The sequence below is a fragment of the Carcharhinus amblyrhynchos genome, chromosome 12, assembly GCF_965287045.1.
Source record: "Carcharhinus amblyrhynchos chromosome 12, sCarAmb.v2.hapA, whole genome shotgun sequence".
Lineage (NCBI taxonomy): Eukaryota > Metazoa > Chordata > Chondrichthyes > Carcharhiniformes > Carcharhinidae > Carcharhinus > Carcharhinus amblyrhynchos.
Genome location: NC_137335.1, coordinates 42,252,737 through 42,276,499, shown reverse-complemented (window position 1 = coordinate 42,276,499; position 23,763 = coordinate 42,252,737). Strand labels below are relative to the sequence as shown.

General features: G+C 42.8%; 1 protein-coding gene across 9 annotated transcripts in view; it reads left to right on the top strand.

Annotated features, from left to right (window-relative positions):
- The window catches only part of LOC145350939 (echinoderm microtubule-associated protein-like 6), a 394,618-nt gene that overhangs the window by 59,200 nt on the left and 311,655 nt on the right, over window positions 1-23,763 (top strand). For all 9 annotated transcript variants that reach the window (XR_013888268.1, XM_080200440.1, XM_080200441.1 and 6 more), the window contains 3 exons: window positions 858-1,017; window positions 6,677-6,775; window positions 14,559-14,627. Coding sequence is in view for 8 of the 9 variants with exons in the window: in XM_080200440.1 (XP_080056566.1) it covers window positions 858-1,017; window positions 6,677-6,775; window positions 14,559-14,627 (328 nt within the window). In the remaining variant the exon portion in view is untranslated. The remainder of the gene's footprint in view (window positions 1-857; window positions 1,018-6,676; window positions 6,776-14,558; window positions 14,628-23,763) is intronic.

Here is a 23,763-nt window from a genome sequence, read left to right as displayed (position 1 = left end):
GGCTTAAAGGGATAATGTCCTGAGATGAAGAAGCTTGGTTCTAGTTATCAAAAATGATAGGTGGCGCCACTACTGAGGTTTTGTTGCACTGGTTTCTGTATGTGGAATGTGCGCTCATGCATGCGTGCATTTTGTCACCAAAATATTGGTTTCATTGCATTCACCTTGAAATCTCAAGTGTACTGTGGTCCAGCTTATCCACGTCACTGTTTTTCAAACAGCTTTGATATCAACCTGACTTCCTGCTGGCACGATAAGATTGGAAGGCCTGATGAGATTTAGGCAATCAATTTTAATGAACAGTCATGAAATGAAAATGACACCAGGCAGCAGGACAACCAGCCTGGCATTAATCTGCCATTGGGAGAATTGCAATCTGCTTTTACACTGATTCGTTTCCAACTTTTTATGTCCAGTTGGATTCTCTACTGCCTGCCACGGGTGGGATGGGAAAATTCCACCCTAAGCCTCAACACTGCAACCAAGCTACTCCTGCCTTTGTTCCCTGGTGTGAACATCTCAGCAACTCTCAACTTGATCTCCATGGTAACCGTGCCATACTGGCTTATTTGGCAGAACTCTTAACATATCAGATGACCTTCACAATTCTATTTTATCTTAAAATAAAGAGGTATCCCAAAACACAATCATTTTATGAAATCTGATCACAATTAAAATAATACCGTTATAATCCCATTTCATTGTAGCAAATAAACTTCTCATGAGGAAAAGACAATACAACTTGCTGTTTTAGGCAATCTAGATTAATTAATTCTTTAGGTCTTGGCTTAAAAGAAAAACAACTTTCAAATATAATGAAATGCCAAATACAGACTGATTCTTTCGTTCATTTGCAGCCTTGCTTTACATCCAGAAAGAAGTCTGGTTGCAACAGGTCAAGTTGGAAAGGAACCATACATCTGCATTTGGGATACTTATCATGTACAGATGGTTTCTATTTTGAAAGACGTTCACACGCATGGAGTTGCTTGCTTGACTTTTGATTCTGATGGACAGGTATGTGAATAAAAATTACAGCATATGTGAGTGGTTTGTAACCTGGATTCTGCATCTAGTTATTAGAATAATATTGTACTTTATTTACTGATGTCTATAAATTTGAGGTCAACCAGCCGAGAAGTTGCAACTGATGATCTTGTCAAATGTCAGGTATCATCATTCAAGTCTTTGAGCCTGAACTAGCTGTCTGAAAGAGCATTCTATATAGTACCACTTCCCAGCCTTATTCCAGTATTCTTCAACATTTTTTTTCAGATAGCACTCCCATTTTCTTTTGAATCTCTCGCACATTCTTTCAGACCCGAATTACTCAGGGATGAAAAAACATTTCCTCATATAACTTTTACACCTTTTGCCAATAATCACTATTAATAAAGGCTAAGATAGTATATGCTTTATTAACTACTCGGTGATTTACATTCATGTGCACCTCAAGGACCTTCTGTTCCTGCACCTCTTTGTAGTGTATTGACTCTCCATGTTCTTGCCATTAAAATGAATCCCGCCACACGTTTCCACACTGAACTTCATCTGTCACTTGTCTACTCAATCCACCAGTATGTCTATGTCCTTTTGAAGTTCAAGACTATCCTCATCACAGTTGACAACATTTCCAATTTTTGTATAATCTGCAAATTTTGAAATTATGCCCTGAACACCACAGCCTGGGTCTTTAATATATTTCAGGAAGAGCAAGGGTCCCAACACTGCCCCCAGGTGAACTTCACTACAGACCTTCCAATTTGAAAGAGAGCCAATTATCACTATTCTGTTTGTCACTCGGACAATTCCATATCAAAATGCCTACTTTCCCTTTTATTCCATAATCTATAACTTTGCTTGCAAGCCTGTTGTGTGGTACTGTATCAAATGTCTTTTGAAAATCTATATTCAACACATCAACAACATTGCTCTTATCAACCTTCTCTCTTACCTACTCACAAAACATGAACAGGTTAGACATGATTTTCTCTTAATGAATCCATGCTGGTTTTCTTTAATTATCCTGCACTTGTCTAAGTGACTATCAATTTTGTCCTGAACTATAGTTTCCAGAGATTACTCTATCACTATAGTTGCCACCTTTTATCCTTGTGTGCCTTTTTGATCAAGGATGTAACATTTTAATTCTCTAGTCCTCTGGCATCACCACCCCATGTCTAAGTAAGACGGAAAGATCATTACTATTGCCTCAGTAATTTTCACTCTCATTTCCCTGAGTGCCTTTGGATGTATCTAATTTTGACCTGATAGCTTTGCTTCTTAAAATAAAGATACAGGGGCAATGTTACCAAAAGAACTCGAAGTGACAAACAAGCATCAGGAGAGAATTGTTGCATTTTTTCCAGCAAGCTTTCAGACACAATCTTATGGTACTTAGTGCAAAAAAAGAAGCAAGTGTGATTCATGCCAGTAGGGAGATTGTGTGGAGTTTATTCTTGCCAGAAGACCTGCTTGCTTACACATCATGTTATCATGCATGCACAGATCTGTGTTCTGTGCAACAGAACAGAGAAATCTATCATTTCCCCTCTACTCCGCCTGGATATCACCATCCCCCCACCCCTCCCAGATCGCTGACCTCCCCAACTGATGGCCCCACTCTCTGCCTGGCCGATCCCTGACTGCAGAGTGCACAGCTACCTCTCCTTAGAACTGGCCCTCTTGATGGTCCTTGACTGCCCCTAATCTAAGGCCCCACACTTTGGCATTGCCCAACAGGGCCATGAAGGGGGCAGTGCAGACTGTCCAGTGAATGGGGCCCAAGGGGCACTGCCTCCTTCAACTGACTATCCAGGGGCCTCAATAGCCTCCAGTCCCACCGTTGAGGCCACCACGTCAGGTTCCTGTTGCTGGGGACCGTACGTGATCATTGCTGGTGATGCCATGAAGATAAGTGAATCTGGATATTGTGTCCTGGGCTCACTGATCATATTGAAATTCAAATTAAATAGTTAAATCAGCCTCATGCTCTTCCCAAGTGCGAGGCTGATAGCAATCCAAGGTCGATAAGATGACGAGAGGCGAGAAATTGGGAGCGAATCTGGTTTGTCACTTCTCTCATGACCTTACTGGCTCTCTATGCTGATCAGCTGGTGTGACGACCTGGTAAGATCACCCTAAGCCTTTTCAACACCTCCTTCGAATGTACCAGTTACCTCCTCTCCTACCTCAGCCTGGGTAGCATTTTCCTTTTGTAAAGACAGATGCAAAGTAGTTATTTAACACCTGCGCTATTTCTCCTGCCACCGGAAGCAAATATCTATATTTGTCCCTACTTGGCACTATTCTTTTACCAACCTTTTATTATTTACATGCTAATGGACATTGGGATTCACTTTTATGTAAGCTGCTAGTTGCTTTTATGCCCCTTTCTTCCTTTTCCTATTAGTTTTTTTCACCTCCTCTCTGGTTCTTCTATATTCAGCCTGATTCTCCATTGTATTTTCTACCAGGCATCTATCATACTTGCTCTTCCTTTTCATTTTCACCTCTTTCTCTGTTGTCATCCAGCATGCTCTGGCTGATAAGGATAATAAACAGAAAACCAGAGCGATTGAAAATAACTGAAATAATAAAGAGCAGCATTAAACAATAGAAGTTAGAGTAAATGGAGGCAAATTTAAAAGAAAGAAGAAAATATATATTTATTCCACATTAATTTTTCACCTCTTTCTTTTCTACCACTGATTCATTTATGTTATTTATTTGTATAGTTTATTTCCAACTGGGACCAGTAATCCACAGAAATTTTGCCCAGGATGCCTTTTTATTTTTGAGCCTCAGTGTTAAATGTTTGTAATCCTTTAACTCTCCTTCCCACTCCCTTCTCCATCCCTGCCAACAGTTATCAGAACTAAATCTGATTAGTTGCTATCCATTGTGATGAAAGGATAGCAATCAGCGGTACATACAATAAGTTTTCCAATTATAGTTAGCATGGTAGCACAGTGGTCAGCACTGTTGCTTCACAGTCCAGCGACCTGGGTTCGATTCCCGGCTTGAGTCACTGTCTGTGTGGAGTTTGCACGTTATTGTCGTGTCTGCGTGGGTTTCCTCCGGGTGCTCGGGTTTCTTTCCTCAGACCAAAGATTTGCGGGTTAGGTTGATTAGCCATGCTAAAATTGCCCCTTAGTGTTCCAAGATGTGTAGGTCAGAGGGATTAGTGGGTAAATGTGTAGGGATATGCGGGTAGGGCCTAAGTGGGATTGTGATCGGTGCAGACTCGATGGGCCAGATGGCCTCTTTATGCAGTATAGAGTTTCTATGATTCTATGAATTCCTTTGCTGTTGTTGGGTCTAAACTTAGAACATGCGTATATACAAATAAATTAGGAACAGGGGTAGGCCACTCAACCCCTCAAATCTGCTCATCCATTCAATAAGATAATGGCTGCTCTGATTGTAACCCTACATTCCTGTCTATCCCCAAAAACAAGGGGGTGAAAGGTTAATCAAGAATCTATCTACCTCTGCCTTTAAAACACTCAAAGATTCTGCTTCCACAGCCTTTTGAAAAAGTAAGTTCTAGAGATGCAGATCCTTTGGAAGAAAATATTTCTCCTCTTCTCCACCTTAAATGAGTTACCCCTTATTTTTAAATGGTAAGCCTTAGTTCTAGATTCTCCGACAAGAGGAAACTTCTCTTGCCATCTACCCTGTCAATATCCCTCAGGATCTTGAAGGTCGCCTCTTATTCTTCCAAAGTCTAGTGGATACAAATCTGACCTCTTCAACCTTTCCTCTCAGGCAAGCTGTCCATTCTTGATAATTTGGTATTAGTCTAGTAAACTTCCTCTGAACAGCATCTGACACATTTACATCTTTTCTTTAAACAAAAAGACCAAATAGTATAAACAATACTTCAGATTTGGTCTCACCAATGTCCTGCACAACTGAAGCATAATCAATTCCCATTGCAATAAAAAATTAGGTTCTATTAGTTTTTGTGAGTCATACACGAGAATACCCAGATCCCTGTTGCACTGGGAGCTCTGTAATCACTTATCTTTTAGATTTTTTTATTCTTCCTGCCAAAATGGACAATTTCACATATACCCACATTATACTCCAGTTGTCAAATTTCACCCCATTCACTTAACCCATCTGTGTCCCTTTGTACTCTTATTGCACCATCTTCACAATTCACCTTCCTACTTATTTATGTTGTCAGCAGATGTGGCAACCATACCTTCAGGTCCTGAATTCAGATCATTCATTTAAATTGTAAAAGTTGGTGGCCCAGTCCTGATCCCTGTGGCACACCATCGTCACATCTTGCCAAATGGAAAAAGACCCATTTATGCAAACTCTGTTTTCTGTTAGCTAGCCAATCTTCAGTCCATGCCAATATGTTACCCTCTACACCATGAGTTTTTATTTTCCACGATAACTTCTGCTGTCGCACCTTATCAAATGCCTTCTGGAAATGTCAGTAAAACATATCTACTGGTTTCCTTTTATCCATTGCACTAGTGACCCTCAAAGAATTCCAATAAATTGTTAAACGTGATTTCCCTTTTACAAAACCATGTTGACTACTTGATTGCCTTGATTTTTTCCAAGTGCCTGGTATAATATATTTAATAATGGCTTCTACCATTTTTCCAATGACAGATGTTAGGCGAACTGGCATGTTGCTCCCTGCTTTCTGTCTCCTCTTTTTGAATAAAACAATTACATTTGTTATCTTCCAATCTAATGAAACCTTCCTCAAATTAAGGGAATTTTGGAAAATTAAAACCAATACAGCAACCATCTCATTAGCCACCACTTTCAACACAACAGGGTGAAGTCCATTCAGACATGGGATTTGTCAGTCCACAGTGCAGCCCCAACAATTTGCTCAATGGCACTTCCCTGCTGATTGTAATTTTCCTTAGTTTCTCCCTCCCTTACATTACTTGTGTCCTCTATAGTGAAGACACAAGCCCTACTTTCCATTATCAATTCTCCACTTTCTATTCTCCAATGCTCGTTTTGTTAACTGTAGCACAGGAACAGGCCCTTCGGCCGTCCAAGCCTGTGGTGATCACCACCCTCTGCGTGAGGAAGTTGCCCCTCAGGTCCCTTTTAAATCTTTCCCCTCTCACCTTAAACTCTCTGGTTTTCAATCCCTGCTCACTGAGGGACAAAACTATGTGCGCCCATCCTATCTGTGTTTTTCATGATTTTATACACCTCAATAAGGTCACCCCATATTTTCCTATGTTCCAAGGAATAAAGCCCTAGCCTAGTCAATCATCTTTGCACAATAGAAACTTTTTGTTTAAGATTAGAACTCCTTCCCTAACAATACTTATGGGTGTACCTACACCACATGGAAGAAGATAGGTCACTGGCACCTTCTTGAAGACAGTTATAGATGGACAGTGAATGCTGACCTTGCCAGCGACACCCATATCCCATGAATGAATGAAAAAATGTCATTCTGTAAATGTATCTGAAATGCAGAGTAAACCCTTGAATATGATTTAGTGGTGGTTAATGATTTTGTAAGGTTCTAGAGGCTGCAACATTCTGGTTGTATAGAATAATTGAAGTATAAGATCACTTGTCTGCTGTGAAATTGAAAAAAATGCTTGAGAGATTTTATGGGATATTAAAATATATTATTTATTTAAATGATGAACTAATTGGTCTAATTTTCTTACAGCACTTGGCCTCTGTAGGACTGGACGCTAAAAATACAGTCTGCATCTGGGATTGGAAAAAAGGGAAAGTGCTAGCAACAGCAACTGGGCACTCGGACAGAGTAGGTATACATCTGTAGCATGTAAAATGCCACAAGTCAATGGGAGTGCATACACTCCTGCATATGTCATTTTCTTTTATATATTAATATTGAGCAATACTGTGAAATGGGAAATGGTTTGAAATTACATTCATAGATTTGAAAATGCAAGTGCAAAATATTGCTGATTATCCTGTTAACAAAGAACAGTCTAGCACAGGAACAGGCCCTTCAGCCCTCCGAGCCTGAGATGATCACATTGTTCTATCTGGACCAACCGCTTATATCCCTCTATTCCCTGTCTGTTCATGTGTCTATCCAGATAATCTTAAATGTCGCTAACTTACTTACCTCAACCACCTCACTTGGCAGTGCATTTCAGGCCCTCACCACCTTCTGTGTAAAAACAAAAAAATATTTTCCCCCACACATCTTCACTGAACCTTTTTCCCCTTTATCTTGAACTTGTGCCCTCTTGAATTGTCATTTTGCCCTGGGGTAAAAGCTTCCAACTGTTCACCGTATCCATACCCCTCATAATTTTATAAACGTTAGCCTCCTCCTTTCCAGGGAAAACAATCCCAGTTTATTCAATCTCTCATCATGGCTAATACCCTCCTTACCAGGCAACATCCTGGTAGACCTTTTCTGTATTCTCTCCAAAGCTTCCACGTCCTTCTGGTAGTGAGGTGACCGGAACTGGACACAGTATTCCAAATGTGGCCTAATCAGCATTTTATATAACTGTAACATAATTTTTGTACTCGATGCCTGGCCGATGAAGGCAGGCATGCCATATGCTTTCTTCACCACCTTTTCGACCTTTGCTGTCACTTTTAAGGATTTGTGGACCTGTACTCCCAGATCTCTGTGCCTATGGTCCTGATGGTTCTGCCATTTACTTTATAGTTCCCATGTGAATTGGATCTACCAAAATACAGCACCTCACATTTGTCCAGATTAAATTCCGTTTGCCATTTCTCGGCCCAATTTTCCAGCCCATCTATATCCTGCTATGTTCTCTGCCAATCTTCATCACCTATCCACAACTCTGCCAATCTTAGTATCATTCACAAACTTGCTAATCAGACCAACTACGTTTTCTTCCAAGTCATATATTACAAACTGCAGAGATCCCAGCACTGATCCTCGCAGAACACCACTAGTTACAAACCTCTATTCAGAAAAACACCTTTCCACTACTACCCTCTGTCTTCTATGGCCAAGCCAGTTCTGAATCCATCTAATGTACCCTAATCCCATAAGATTTAATCTTTTGTACCAGCCTGCCACGAGGGACCTTGTCAAATGCCTTAACTAAAGTCCATGTAGACAACATCCACAGCCCTTCCTTTGTCAATCATTTTTGTTATCTCCTCTTCAAAAAACTCAGTTAAATTAGTGAGACATGACCTCCCTCATACAAAACCATGTCACTAACAAGACCATTCAGTTCCGAATGTATATAGATCCTATCTCTAAGAATCTTTTCCAACAATTTCACTATTAGTGATATGAAACTCACTGGTGTACTATTACCACGCTACTAGAAGGACATGGAAACTTTGGAGAGAATACAGAAAAAGTTTACCAGGGTGTTGCCTGGTATGGAAGGGAGATTGAATAATGCAGAGAGATTGAAAAAACTGTGATTGTTTTCCTTGGAAAGACAGGCTGAGGGGCGACCTGATAGAAGTTTATAAAATTATGAGGGGTTATTATGAGGGATATTATTATATTTGCTATCCTTCTTAAATGACAGGACAAGATTGGCTATCCTCCAATCCTCCAGGACCTCACCAGTGGCCAATGAGGAAACAAAGATTTCTGTTAGAGGCCCAGCAATTTCATCTCTTGATTCCCTCGGTATTATGGGATAGATGCCATCTGGCCCTGGGGATTTGTCTATCTTAATACTTTTTAATTCGCCTAACATTTCCTCCCTCGTAATGATGACTTATTTTAAAGGGTTTTCACACCCCTCCAAGACATCACCAATCGATGTGTTCCTCTCTTTTGTGAATACCAATGCAAATTAATCATTAAGGATCTCACCTACTTCCTTTGGTTCTACACATAATTTCCCTTCTTTGTCCCTAAGTGGACCAACTCTTTCTCTAGCTACCCTCTTGTTTCTAATATACGTGTAAAATGCCTTGGGATTCTCCTTAATCCTGTCTGTCAAGGATAATTCGTGACTCCTTTAACTCCCTGTTTGAGTCATCATAGAATCATAGAACCCTACAGGCCCTTTGGCCCATCGATTCTGCACTGATCACAATCCCACCCAGGCCCTATTCCCATATCCCTACACATTTACCCGCTAATCCCTTTAACCTACACATCCCAGGACACTAAGGGGCAATTTTAGCATGGCCAATCAACCTAACCCGCACATTTTTGGACTGTGGGGGGAAATTGGAGCACTCGGAGGAAACTCATGCAGACACGAGGAGAATGTGCAAATTCCACACAGATAGTGACCCGAGCCAGGATTCGAACCCAGGTCCCTGGAGTTGTGAAGCAGCAGTGCTAACCACTGTGCTACTGTGCCGCCCAGTCTTTTCTACTTTCCCCATATTTTTCAAATGCTTCATCCGTTTTTAGTTGCCAAGACCTCATGTATGCATCCTTTTTCTTTTTGACTAGACTCACAATTTCCCTGGTCATCCTCGGTTCCTGAATCCTCCCTTTCCTGTCCTTCCTTTTTCGATCAGTCCTGCACTCTCATCAACTGCTCCTTAAAAGACTCCCATATGCCACAAAGAGGCTAAATGTCAGTATTTAATGACTTGAAGTTGCACAAGGTGCTTTCGAGAGTAGCTGTTTTCTCAGCAAACGAATTTACCTTGAATCTTTAATTTGAAATAATATGAACCAAAATGAAGTTATCTGTCAGGATCAAAGTTGCATACTCCAAAGAATCACTCCCGTTAAGCTGGGATGCAGTAAATCCAGCATATTAGTTATAGCCAATGGGACCAAGCTATCTGAAAAGTTAAGAATATTTTGGGCTGTACTCAAGAATTGTGATATTGAATCCCGACTTTGTAATGTTATTAATTAAATAATACAATCTTGATTGCTATTTTCTGATTGATCATCCAAGTCCTGACATATACATGGACAATTTAAAATATTTGCAGAATGAAAATTGCAGTAGGTGGTATCCTCATAACGATCAGTTTATTGTTTTCCATTTATTATAATCTCTCTGCATATTTCTTGGTACTTAATACTTGATACATCAGTAGTATCTTGTAGTCTGTTAGTATTTTTTCCTTCCATAAATGCATTTTTTTTGATATTTTCCTCCTCTTCCCCAGAATTTTTCTGGTCCTCCATCAAAGATGCTAAGTCATGTCGGTATGTGATTCACAGGAACCTTGTATGAACTATCAATTTACATGAGTGAGCCCAAGCATTAGTTCAAAGACTGCTTGATCTTGAGGGCCATCACAGTCAAGCTTAATCCTGTCCTTGAATTATAGCTACGTGTTTGCATATAACACAAGAAAGCGTAGCGCCAGAAATGATGATTTGCTTATTAAGCCCACTCCTTGCACAGAATTGAACAATCTGTGACGTTATTGACTCCACTTAATGAATATCCTCTAGGATCAGCTGCCAAGATGGAGTCAGGCTGCTGGGTGCGATGCTTCATTGTTTATGTTTGCTCTTGTGGGCATCCTCAGGAGATGTGGGACCTTAAACGTTTCCTGGAAGTATCCTTCTTGGGTGCAGGGACAAACTTCTCAGCCATGCCTACTGTAGGCTATAGAACCAATGAGAGGATACGGAAAGGCCTCTCATTCTGAAATGTCCTGACATGAAGCTGTTACAGCATGCACTCTTCCACCTTGGTGCATAGTAGCATCTCTGTCTCCATGAGAAGGTCCAGCTTCCTTGTCGCCCACTCAGCTAGCCACTGCTATATAGGTCACATGACTAGATGGAATGCAAGTCAAAGGGCTTATGGGTCAATTGCTCAACATGATTCTCTATCTGGTTGCCAACACCTCCACGGAGGAAGTCAGGTGCTCATATGCCTTTGACTTGGAATAACTTCGTTATGCAAGGACTCCTGCATATTCTGCAAAATGCTATGCATAATCCTGGCACTTCTGCCATATTTTCTCCTAATCTCTGCTGCAATTTCAGCAAGCTTCTTGCATTCATGACCAGTGGCCCATCATTGACATTAGCTGGGACCTATTCTCCAACAGCCTGATACCTTATCTGTTATGGCTTCCCTTGGCTGCTGAGACATGCCTGTGTGACGTTCACAAGCATATGAACCTGATTCTAATCCCAACCCCTCTGCGAATCAATTGCTGATGGCAATTGTGGGAGGAGCAGGTAACGGTATATCCTCTGGGTGACTGGTATCATCATTCCCAAAGGTGGAGTTTTGGTCTCCTGGAATGCCTGAGGATAGATGCATATTCAGTGGAACTGTGAAAAAGAACAGAAAGAAACACATTAATGTTTCACAATTGTCTTTTTTCTCATAGGATGTGGGCATCGCTGGCAATCCTTAATTCCCTTGAACTGAATGATTTACTAGGCCGTTTAATTGGGTCTACAATCTATCTACAATGGAGAAAGAGGTCTGTGGACCCTTGTTTGCTTATGTATGAGCACAGCACAATTCCTTGTGTAGTCCTGTGCTCATGGCAGCATCCCAGATTTGGTGCATAGTCACTCTGATGCCTTGTCAATCAGCATTGCTGTCAGTTCATACTTGACCACCTTGTTATCCCACAAATTGACTTTGAGATCAAGCCCTCTGCTTCAGTGGAATTTTCCCAAAAAAGGTTCGAAGTGTCATAACAGCGTGAAAATGGGAGTCCTCCATGCCGGTCTTTTTTAGGTGAGCTTGGCACTACAATCTTCTGACATTCTGTCAGTTTTTCTGACAGCTGGCAGCTTTGCGACAGTGAAGTTGGCTTCAGAGTGCTTCGGTGGCATTGCGCATGGTGCCCCAATCTGATAGTGAACCAGGAGACTTCCTCCCATCCGCATCATTGACCCAGACTGCCCCCCCCATGCCACAACACATATCATTGGTGGCATTGCTATTCTATACTAATATGGACCACTGGCATCAGGGCACCAGGACCTTCCCTATGATTCCCCTGGCAGAGCTCCCAAAATGTTACCCCATCTCGACACAATCCACATCCCATCATTGCCATTTCCCCCCCCACCCTGCATCTCGTTACTGCATGTTTCCCCATTCCCCCCGCATGACCACACCTCCTTGCAGAACTCCCAGCTTGCCATGCTGATCGACTGATGAGTCAAGGTGGTCAAATCGCACCCCTTGTTTTTGTTCTTTCCTTCAGGTTGTGGGTCTGTTTGTCCTGCAGGAGAAAGTGGAAATTTAGTGACTTAACTGCCAACTTGACCCCCTTGTGTGCATGCATCCCTGTCACCCATTCTGCTCTGTTAATATTTTAGATTGCATCCAAGTACTCACTCAAGCTAAATTGTCTCTCAAATTTAGCACCAGGTGCTCTGTGCTTCGGAGGTTCAACACACACTCATCCAACTAACCTAGCTGCACACTAGTACAACATATAGCCAAATACCCACATGAGAGAAAATCTGATTGCGTTGTGACGTTTATGCCAACGATCGAGTGAAATCATCGACCTTTTTCCTGCCCTGGATCCTGAATCTTTGGTTGCTAATCTTCCCTATGATCTCCATCCAGGTGGGAAGGTCTCCTGTTGCCAGTACTCAGGAAGAGTACCTCCCACTGTCCCCTATTAGCCTGGAAGAGAATCTGTAGAGAGGCATCACTGATTCATGGGGCCATTCTATGTTATGGCTCTGACGCCTCCAAAGTGATGTGGAAGTGGTTTGAATGTGACTGGGGGGAGGGGAGGAATTCCCAAGACATTAAAAATTAAGAGGAGGAGTGATGGGGGATAAGTTTGAGGAATCTTCAGGGGCTGAAGGGGTGTGCAGAAGAAATGGCTCAGACTTCTGACAAATAGAAAGTGGACAAGAAAGTTAGGGCCTTTATGCAGATCCTCAGCTCTTTTATAACTCATCTAGATCTGCTGAATTGTCATCTGATGGTGGGTTCATCCAATGGAAGCTCAGCGCTGTCATGTACTCGCATGCTTCACATGCCTACTGTTGGCCCTTTAAATTTTCATATGACCTGACCTGAAAGGACCACTGCCCGTTTCTAGTTCTGTTGTTATGAATGGAGTACCATGGATTAGATTCTGCCAAGAATGTCAAGACTTCACTTTCATTAAATATTAAATGCTTCTGCAGTTAACGAATTATTATCACCCATTGATACCCAAATGATAGTCCATGCATTTGCCTGCATGCTTGTGGTTACTTCTGTGGGATGCTCCTCCTGGTCCTGGAGTTGAGGTGAGCACAGGCTGCTGCTGTTTCTTGCTCCAGCGTATTAGATAGCTGGAATGTTGAGCCATATCGAGGCCCAGCACATTGTTGTAACTGTATCAGGTCCCACCTATCACCACTAATTGGCTGGCTCCCCTACATGTCGATTCTTATTTGACTCTTGCTGGTAAAATCTCACAGGAAATCCCACTGCCTGTCCGTGCCTGTATTTCACCCAATGCCAGGTTGTCTGCCTGATTTGGTAAAATTCAGTTCAGTGACTGTTTGTCAGACCAAATTAATTCAGTGTACTGACTGCCACACCACATACTTGAGCCCAGCTTCAGTACTCTGAGAGAAGCACCAGGAAAAGTACATAATATACAGAGTACGACATATGCTGCCCTGAATTTTCCCTTGCTCGAGTTTCTTTCCCCTTCCCCCATTTTGTGTTTTTCTCTTTCTCCATTCCCAGTATGTATTTCTCACTCCTTCCAAGTATTTTTCTCTCTTCCTATTTTGCTCTCTCTCTCTCTCCCACCATGCAATTTGCATATCTCTTGCTGTCTTTCAAATTTGAGTCTCTCTCTTCCCTCCCCTTCTCCCAGTTTGTACTTGTCTCTCTTTCCTTTTGCTTTATTCCCTTCCCAGTTCATTTCACTTTCTCTTGTGTGTTCCTGTCTACTTTGCATTTCTTCCTTTCACCTTGCCACCAGTTTATGTTGCTCTTTTGTTTTCACTCCTCCAATTGTTCTCTCAGTACTCAGGAATTTCCAGATATTTGTCATAATGCTGTCATTCTCACCACCTTTGAAGCATTGAATTCTGAATGATGGGGAAACCAGCAGGGCCCAAACAGTGTGTTTTGTTGCAAGCCACAGCAGCCAAATAGTGCACGTGGGTGAACCGTATGAATAGGCTCTGTTACGCCTGAGTCACCATTGGCACACTTGAGAAATCCATCAGCCAGCCATTCCAGTAAAGGTTGGGAACTCTAAAGACTGAGTATTGATTACCGTAGCTGGATGTGATATGAAAGTACTGTTAACATTATGCAATGCTCAACCATGGAGGCCCATAAAAGGATCACTAAAGCTAAGGCATCTTACTCCAGCATGTGGTGAATTGTTCTTAGAGGCTTGTTTTGCTTTGGTCGTGTCTTAGCAATTTTGTTTTATCAATTTTGCATTAACAGTCCTATTGCTGATGGAAGGTGACTAAATTTAGTTTCCTTTTTTGATTTTTAATAGACCAATTGATGGTTACAATTCTGCATATTTAAAGTATTCATTTATTCTCTAGACATTTGCAGTTGTATACAAATTGTCAACATAGTGCTGGATGTTTCACATTTGAACAAATTGTATATAATTCTTTGATTCCTAAAATTAGGTTGAATGTGAAGTATATGAAACATTCCATCTGTTCACAGATTTTTGATGTTACTTGGGATCCACATCAGCCAAACAGACTTGTTAGCTGTGGAGTGAAACATATTAAGGTAAATAATTTATGTTCATTTTCTACTTAATATGTTTAAAAACAGTTACTTTCCTTGAAATAGAATCTTTCTTTTTACCACTTCCTTAGGCTTGGATCTTTTAAATGTATTCATACGCAAAAAGTTTCTGTTTTAATGACTGGGTAATTTACTAGAAACTTGAAATAATTTGTATATCAAAAGAAAAAGAGACTTTGTGAGCAGGTTAGGATTTAATTAATGAAACCAATATTGGTGGCAATATTTAGTGTAATTCATTGGATCACCAGTGATATCTTCTATTTATGCTTTATATAAGAGGAGGAATGACCTAGTGCTATTGTCACCAGACTATTAATCCAGAACCTCAGCTAATGTCCTGGGGACTTGGGATCGAATCCCGTCACGGCAGACAGTGGAACTTGAATTCAATAAAAATATGGAATTAAGAATTTATTGATGACCAGGAAACCATTGTCAGAAAAACCCACCTGGTTTACTAATGTCCTTTAGGAAAGGAAATCTGCTGTCCTTACCTGCTCTGGCCTACACGTGACTCCAGAGCCACAGCAGTGTGGTTGATTCTCAACTGCCCTCTGAAATACAAGCTACTCATATCAAGGGCAAATATGGATGGGCAATAAATGCTGACCGATCAGCAATGCCCATGTCCATGAATGAATTAAAAAAAAACACATTTTAAAATGACTGAAATAGGGAGAGAAGAGTTTAATTGCGCTAATATTTGACATAAGATTTTTCTCACACGCACACACACAGTCTTCTTGTAATTGCACCTATTAGGGATCACTTTTAAGTGGCTGTTGCAAAAAATTGTCTTTACAAAAAAGTATTGAATTTGATACAAGTGTACACGAAAAATATTGGGGATGATTCTTCCCAAAGAATTCTAAGTGTTGAATTTGAGCAAAAATTGGAGGAAATCTGCTGTTTTTTTTCAGTGGGAGTTTCAAAATGGATCACCTACACTCTGCACTGCTGAATGCACTGGTGTGATTTATGTGAAAGATCAGCAGGCTGGGCCTATTCCGCTGGAAAGACCAGCAGCATGGTGCTGAGCGGGCCACTGCACATGTGCCAATCTGTCAGCACTGAGATTGACGCATCCGCAGTAGCCTCGCATTGCTGGTTTCCCGAGCACTGGTCAGCCCCATGACCTCCCTGCCCCTCCCCAATCGCTGGCATGTGACCACCCCCCTCCCCAATCGCTGGCCTCCCTCTGTCACTGATCTCAGTGTTGAATGGCAGCAGCAGCCCCCCACCTCAATAGTTTCCCCCCCCCAAGTGGCCCCTGTCCCATTTGGCACTGCCCAAGACTCAGTGGGCAATGGCAAGATGCCCTCTGGGCATTGCCACGCTGCCTCTTAGGCAACACAAAGCTGGTAATGCCAAGAGTCACCCCCCTCACCCCTGACGTCCTTAGGGGTCTCAACACACTTGCCCCCCAGCCTTCGCTCCAGCGGGGTCTGGTTGCCAGTTGCCCACAAGTGAAATGCTGCTGGTGGGTGGGGAGGGGTAGGGAGAATGTGCAGACAGAGGCTAGTGACCCGGAGACTTCAGTCCTGGGCTTGCTAATCATACGTAAATAATAAAATTAGAATTAACATAATGTACACAGCTCCATGCTGGTTTCTGGCATGCAGCTAATGGTGCCGGAAATCCGGCTCGCATTGGCTGTGGTGCCCAGCAGGAAGCCCACTAAATGGCCTCCGCTTGAATCTCCTGGTCTTCTGTGCTGCTTTAGCTCCCATTGTATGGGAGTTTAAAAATTATGGTCAGCCAATTGGCAGAACTTGCCACCTTTGATAGGAGCAAAGAAGCCTTTCAAGGTTCAGACCTAAGTTCCTGACCAAGTGAATATTGAAATAGCAAGGCGCTGCAGGTAGCTTATTTTTTATTACAGGAAAAGTTATGAGGTCTATCACTGAGGTGAAGAAGTTAGGAAATAAAGATTGGATCAGGCCCAATAGCAATTTGCAATGTACAATTACTCTGTACTTATTGCTGCCTGCTCATCTCCATTAATGTTATGTGCAGCCCGCTGCTAACCACACTGCTGGAGGGCTAAACATTCATCAGGGAGGCCAAGTCTGGATGAAGCTAACTTGCACCCCTTAATGGGAAGGTGCATTCTGGTTGCAAACAGGGGCTGGAAGTGTCTGGAAGAGTACGAAATAAGCTGAGAAATGGAACATTAGGCCAAAAAGAAGATTCCTAGGCTCACCCATTAATTTGCTGGAAGCTTTCCTTGCAGTTTTAGGTTCAGTTCACTTAGAATTGAAAAAATGCCTGGAAGGTAAGACAGAGTTAGCAACCCACTTTCATCATCAAACAAATCAGCCAGGGGACAGTTTCTTGGAGAAAAGCGTGGATTTCATACCTTAAACACTATCAAGTATCCGACCTCTTTACAACCGATGTACGTAAGTATGGAACAATAAATGTGTGTGCTTGGCCCCCGTGCCGGAACACAAGAGACTCGAAAAACCTGATATTGAGCGCGCTGCATTTAATGAAATTTACAACTTTCAGCACCTCTTTAAGGTTGGATGGAATTCCTTTCAATGCCAGTGCCTTGCGTGAATGAAACAATGCTTTCAGACAATGTCTTGACTAGTTGCCTTTTTAGTCTTTCTTATAATTCCACTGTTTTTCCCAGTTAAGTTGGCTGCCTATTGGTTGTGATTCCTCTGCAACTAACCCAGTCAAGCCTGCACTTTTCAACTACATAACTTCAATGCTTCAAAAATCTGTGCACCAGTTGGATAACATCAAGCAGCATATCCCCAAAAATTCATCATGCGAAACGTAGCTAATGTAAACTAGCAAGGTTACACAACATGTAATGTCTGTACTTTCATCCAGTTGCATTGAGAATTCCTCCATTAAGTTTAAACGAGAAATAAGCTATATTTCCAGATTCTCAGCAATATCATTAATTTTGCGAGCCACTATGTTATCAGCAAGTGGGATACATTTCAGTTTTACAGCTGACTTCTCATCTAAAATCATGCAAACATGTTTAATGCTGCAAGGAGAATTAATCTCCGCAACAGTGTGGGTCATTTTCTCTTTAGCTATGTGGTAATCTACCATGTTAGAGGCTAATTGTGCTTTGTCATTCAATGATACATTTCTGCTCAGAAGTGTAAGCTGATGATTTCGTTCTTGCTGCATCCTTTGAAAAAAATCTAAAGGTTTGTTCTCAAGATCGCCTTGCTTAGTTTTCAGATGTCTTTGCAGTTTAGAGGTTTAGATTCTTGATTTGCCAGTATTTTCTTGCATGTGACACACATGGGCTTTGCATCCTGATTTGCATTGGTACAGTTCACAAAACCATACCTTAAGAAATCACCTTTATACTACTTTGTTCCAGATTTTAGTTTCTTTGTAGGCTGTTCACCAGAGGCTCTGGCACTCTGTACAGAGTTAACAGTAGTGCTGCTCTGTCCTATCATGGATTTTTTGGAGGAGCTCCCTCCCGCAGATTCCAACGAGAGATTCTGGCCAGCAGCTACACTGCTTATTAGTGCTTCTGGCCATCTCTCCCTTGTCACGAAACGATTCACGTCCATAGCCCTCTTGTCTTGCCTCCAAGTGATTTCATGGCAAATGCAATATGTGCAGGGCACTTGCCACCAAGTGTACATGCAGAGCATGTTGACCTGCTTACTAAATAAAAGCAAATTACTGTGGATGCTGGAATCTGAAACCAAAAGAGAGAAACGAAAAGAGAAAATGCTGGAAAATCTCAGCAGGTCTGGCAGTATCTGTAAAGAGAGAAAAGAGCAGATATTTTGAGTCCGGATAACCCTTTGTCAAAGCTAAAAGACATAGAAAGTGGGAGATATTTATACTACAGGGGAGGGAATGAAAGATGAGTCTTAGTGATAGAAACCAGGGGAAAAGATTGCTAATAGCTATCTCAGAGAGAATAAAGGGTGTGAATGGCCAAACAGCAGAGAAACTGTAAGCTGTGACGGATAGAGCTGTTGGGGCAGGGCAGAATGGAACAGAGGTAGAATGTAGAAAAGGATAAACAGGGGGAGAAAATGTAAGGGAAGGGGGATGAAGTAGGGGGGAAGGAAAGAGTGGTGGGGCGGGGGGGGAAGAAAAATAAAGAAATAAAAGGTAGAGAACAGTAAAAAAAAGAAATAAAATAGAATGCAAACAAAGGGGGCCGAGGTGGAGTAGAGCAAATATCTGAAGTTGTTGACTTCGATGTTGAGACCAGAAGGTTGTAAAGTGCCTAGCCGGAAAATGAGATGCTATTCCTCCGGATTGCACTGAGCTTCATTGGAACATTGCAACAAGCCAAGGACAGACATGTGGGCATGGGAGCAGGACCGTGTGTTAAAATGGCATGTAACCGGAAGGTCAGGGTCCTGATTGGGCACGGACCAATGGTGCTCAGCAAAGTGATCGCTCAGTCTACGCTTGGTGTCTCGATGTAGAGGAGACCACATTGGGAGCAGCTAATGCAATACATCAAATTGAAAAAGGTGCAAGTGAAATGCTGCTTAACCTGGAATGAATGTTTTGGACCTTGTTTGGTGACCATAGAAGAGGTAAAGGGGCAGGTATTACACCACCTGTGATTGCATGGAAAGATGCCAAGAATGATGGGAGAGATGTTGGGTATAGTGGAGGAGTGGACTAGGTTATCCTGGAGGGAAGGGTCTCTGCAGAATGCTGACAGAGGGAGGGAAAGGAGGATGAGTTTGGTGGTGGCATCAGGCTGGAATTAGTGAAAATGATGGAGGATTATGCTTTGCATGCGGAGGCTGGTGGGGTGAATTGTGAAACAAGGAGGACACTATCCTTGTTCTGGGAAGGAGAGGACGGGGTGAGACCCATGATGTAGGAGATGGACTGCACACTGTTGAGGGCCCTGTCGATGGGAATCCATGGTTGAAGAAAAAGAATCACATATTAGCACCACTTTGGAGAGTGGCATTATTGGAACAAATGTAATGGGGGTGCAGAAGCTGAGAGAAAAGGATGGAGCCTTTACAGGATCTGGGGTGTGAAGAGCCGTAATCCAGATAGCTGTGGGAGTCAGTGGGCATGTAATGGATATTAGTAGATAGTCTATTGTCAGAAATGGAGACAGAAGGGAAGTGTCTGAGATAGACCAGGTGGAAACTGGAAGCAAAGTTGATGAATTTTTCGAGATCTGAACGAGAGCATGAAGCGGCACCAAAATAGTCATCGATGTACCGGTAAAGGAGTTGTGGGAGGGGACCTGGTTCCACATACCCCATAAAAAACAAGCATAGCTAGGAACCATGCAGGTACCCATTGCTACTCCTTTGATTTAGAGAAAGTGGGATGAGTTAAAGGAGAAATTGTTGAGAGATAGAACAAGTTCAGCCAGACGGAGGAGAGTGTGGTGGATGGGAATTGTTCAGGCCTCCTTTCAAAAAGAAGCGAAAAGCTCTCAGGCCGTCCTGGTGTGGAATGGAGGTGGAGAGGGTTTATACATCCATGGTGAATAAGAGGCGGTTGGGCCTGCAAACTGGAAGCTGTTAATATGATGAATCCCTACAGTCGAGATTTCTCTGATGTCTTGGCCCAACCTTGCTGGAGTCAAGGATTCCACTGTACAATTGGCTTGACTCTGCTGGAGTCTAGGGAGGGCCATGGAAGCTCCCCAGGGGATCTGGGATAAGGGGATTGTCCCTGGGCATTGCCAAGCATTGCCAGCTTGGCAGTGCCAGCCTGACTGGCACTGCCCAAGGGGCAAAGTGGCAATGCCCAGGCGGCATCTTGAGCACGGAGTGTCAAGGGGCAGGGCCTATGGGGTGTGGCCTCTGGGGAGATCAGTGAGGGGGGAGGGAGGGAGGGTCACGTTGCCCTCTGCACTTGACAGTGACAGAGGGAGGGAGGGAGGCCAGTGATCAGGGCTGGCTATCGGGGTTGGGAGGGTGCAACCATGGGGGTGGAAATTGGGACTAGGGTCGAGGCTGGTCCATGACGTCAGCAATCAGGGGTTGGGGGGGGTCAGCACAGCCAGCAATGTGGGGTTGTTATGCTGGCCAGCAATCTGGAGATCAGCCAGCGATCATGAGGCTGGCAGTGTGGGGCTAGTGTGCATTCGCTGATCTCAACGGTGACATATCGGCACATGCCAGTGGCCCGCTGAGTGCTATGCTGCTGGCCTCCCTGGCTGGAATAAATCCTGCCCATTTTGCAGGATTCACTCTGAAGTGCACAGAATGTGGGAGATTCATTTTGAAAATCCCGCTGAACAAAGGTGTGGGATTTGCTCCAGCTTTCATGCAAATTTGACACTTAAAATTTATTTTGGGAGAATCCCACCCAGATTTCCTCCCTTAAAGGACATTCGTGAACAAATTTGTTGTTTTTTTAACAACAATTCAGTTGTTCTATGGTCACCATTACTAAAACTTTTTTTAATTCCAAATTTATTTAATTAATCGAAGGCTGAGTTTAATGTTGTTGGATTTGTGAGGGAATATTTCCCTCACAAATCTCATTGCAATGCCAGTGTCATCACAACATCTGCCTGTATCAAGAAATGATGGAAAAATATCTTAGATACATCCTAGGATACTTTGGGAGGCAAGGGATGAGACTGCGGAGTCTTTAGCTTTGATCTTTGGGTCCTCGCTGTCCACGGGGATAGTGCCAGAGGACTGGAGAGTGGCAAATGTTGTTCCTCTTTTCAAGAAAGGAAATAGGAACGACCCTGGTAATTATAGGCCAGTTAGTCTTCGGTGGTCAGTAAGTTAATGGAAAGGGTCCTGAGGGATAGGATTTACGACCATTTGGAAAGATTCAGTTTAATCTGGGATAGTCAGCACGGTTTCGTGAGGGGTAAGTCCTGCCTCTCAAATTTGATTGAATTCTTTGAGGAGGTAACTAAGTGTGTGGATGAAGGTAGAGCAGTTGATGTTGTATACATGGATTTTAGTAAGGCGTTTGATAAGTTTCCCCATGGTAGGCTCATGAAGAAGATAAGGATGTGTGAGATAGAAGGAAATTTGGTCAATTGGATAAGTAACTGGCTGGATCATAGAAGGCAGAGGATGGTGGTGGAAGGAAAACTTTCAGACTGGAGGCCAGTTACCAGCAGTGTACTGCAGGGGTCAGTGCTGGGTCCTCTGCTATTTGTGATTTTTATCAATGATATGGAAGAGGGGGCTGAAGGGTGGGTTAGTCAATTTGCTGATGACACCAAGATTGTTGGAGTAGTGGATGAGGTGGAGGGCTCTTGCAGGCTGCAAAGAGACATTGATAGGATGCAGAGCTGGGCCGAAAAGTGGCAGATGGAGTTTAACCCTGAAAAGTGGGAGGTGATTCATTTTGGTAGGACAAACCTGAATGCAGATTACAGGGTCAACGGCAGGGTTCTAAGGAATGTGGAGGGACAGAGAGATCTTGGGGTTCATATCCACAGATCTCTGAAGGTTGCCACTCAAGTGGATAGAGCCGTGAAGAAGGCTTATAGTGTGTTAGCATTTATTAATAGGGGGTTTGAGTTTAAGAGCTGTGGGGTTATGCTGCGACTATACCAGACATTGGTGAGATCACATTTGGAATATTGTGTTCAGTTCAGGTCACCTCACTATAAGAAGGATGTGGAAGCATTGGAGAAAGTGCAGAGGAGATTTACCAGGATGCTGCCTGGTTTGGAGGGTAAGTCTTGTGAGGAAAGGTTGAGGGAGCTGGGGCTTTTCTCTTTGGAGCGGAGGAGGATGAGAGGTGACTTTATAGAGGTTTATAAGATGATGAAGGGGATTGATAGAGTGGACATGCAGAGACTATTTCCTCAGGTGGATGTAGCTGTTACTAGGGGGCATAACTATAAGGTTCATGGTGGGAGATATAGGAAGGATGTCCAAGGTAGATTCTTCACTCAGAGAGTGGTTGGGGTGCGGAATAGACTGCCTGCTGTGATAGTGGAATCGGAGACTTTAGGAACTTTCAAGCAGTTATTGGATAGGCACATGGAGCGTACCAGAATTATAGGGACTGCGATAGCTTGACCTTGGGTTTGGACATAGCTTGGCACAACATTGAGGGCCAAAGGGCCTGTACTGTGCTGTAATGTTCTATGTTCTGGAAGAAATACATCTCGACCGGAAACTACAAACAATATCAAATCCTCTTCTCTTTAATAGATGGCTTTTTAAAATAAAAATGGGCAGTGTGCCACTTTGCTCTTTATCTAGCCCCTGATGTTTCTTTTCTGGGATTGAATGATGGTCAATGTACCGGACAATTTCCTCTGTATTTGACCAGTAGTGCAGGTAGGGCTGGTGAGAACTTGGAGAAGGGTTGTGAGTAAAATGTGATGCACAGGATGGACTGAGGAAGGAGGGGAGTGGTGATGAGAGGTGGCAATGCCTCAGGCCACTGGACGGAGCACAGGTGCAAACTGGTACTGACACCAGCTGACAGGTACATGCCAATCACATCAAAGACAGCAGAAACTGTGCATAACACAGGTGGCTACAGTGCAGACTGTGTGTACATACACAATTGTTTTTAACATCTGGCTGGCTGGTGTCAAGAGCTACAGTGCTAATTAAATTTTGTTTCCCTGGCTGCCATGGTGGGATTTGAACTCATGCTTCCAGAGCATTAGTCCAGGCCTCTGGATTACTAGTACCACAACATAATCACTATTCTTAGTTTCCTAAAACCTTGCTTTAGCCCCTCTAATCAATACACATCAGTTTTCTACATTTTTTTCTAACTAATTGCTTATCCATTCACAATATTTATCCTGAAACTCCACAGGTTTGAATTTAACTGTTAACTTTTTATGTAGAACTTTGTCAAGTACTTTTTGAAAGTCTGGGTATCGTAGAATTTATATGGTGCAAAAGGAAGTCATTTGGCCCATTGAGCCTGCACTGAAAACAATCCCACCCAGGCCCTATCCCCATAACCCCACAAATTTACCCTGCTAATCTTCCTGACAATAAGGGGCAATTTAACATGGCCAATCAGCCTAACCTGCACATCTTTGGACTGTGGGAGAATACTGGAGCACCTGGAGGCAACATACCAGGTGAATGTGCAAACTCAACACTGATAGTGACCCAAGGCCAGAATTGAAATGAAGTCCCAGTGCTGTGAGGCACAGGGCAAACCACTGTGTCAC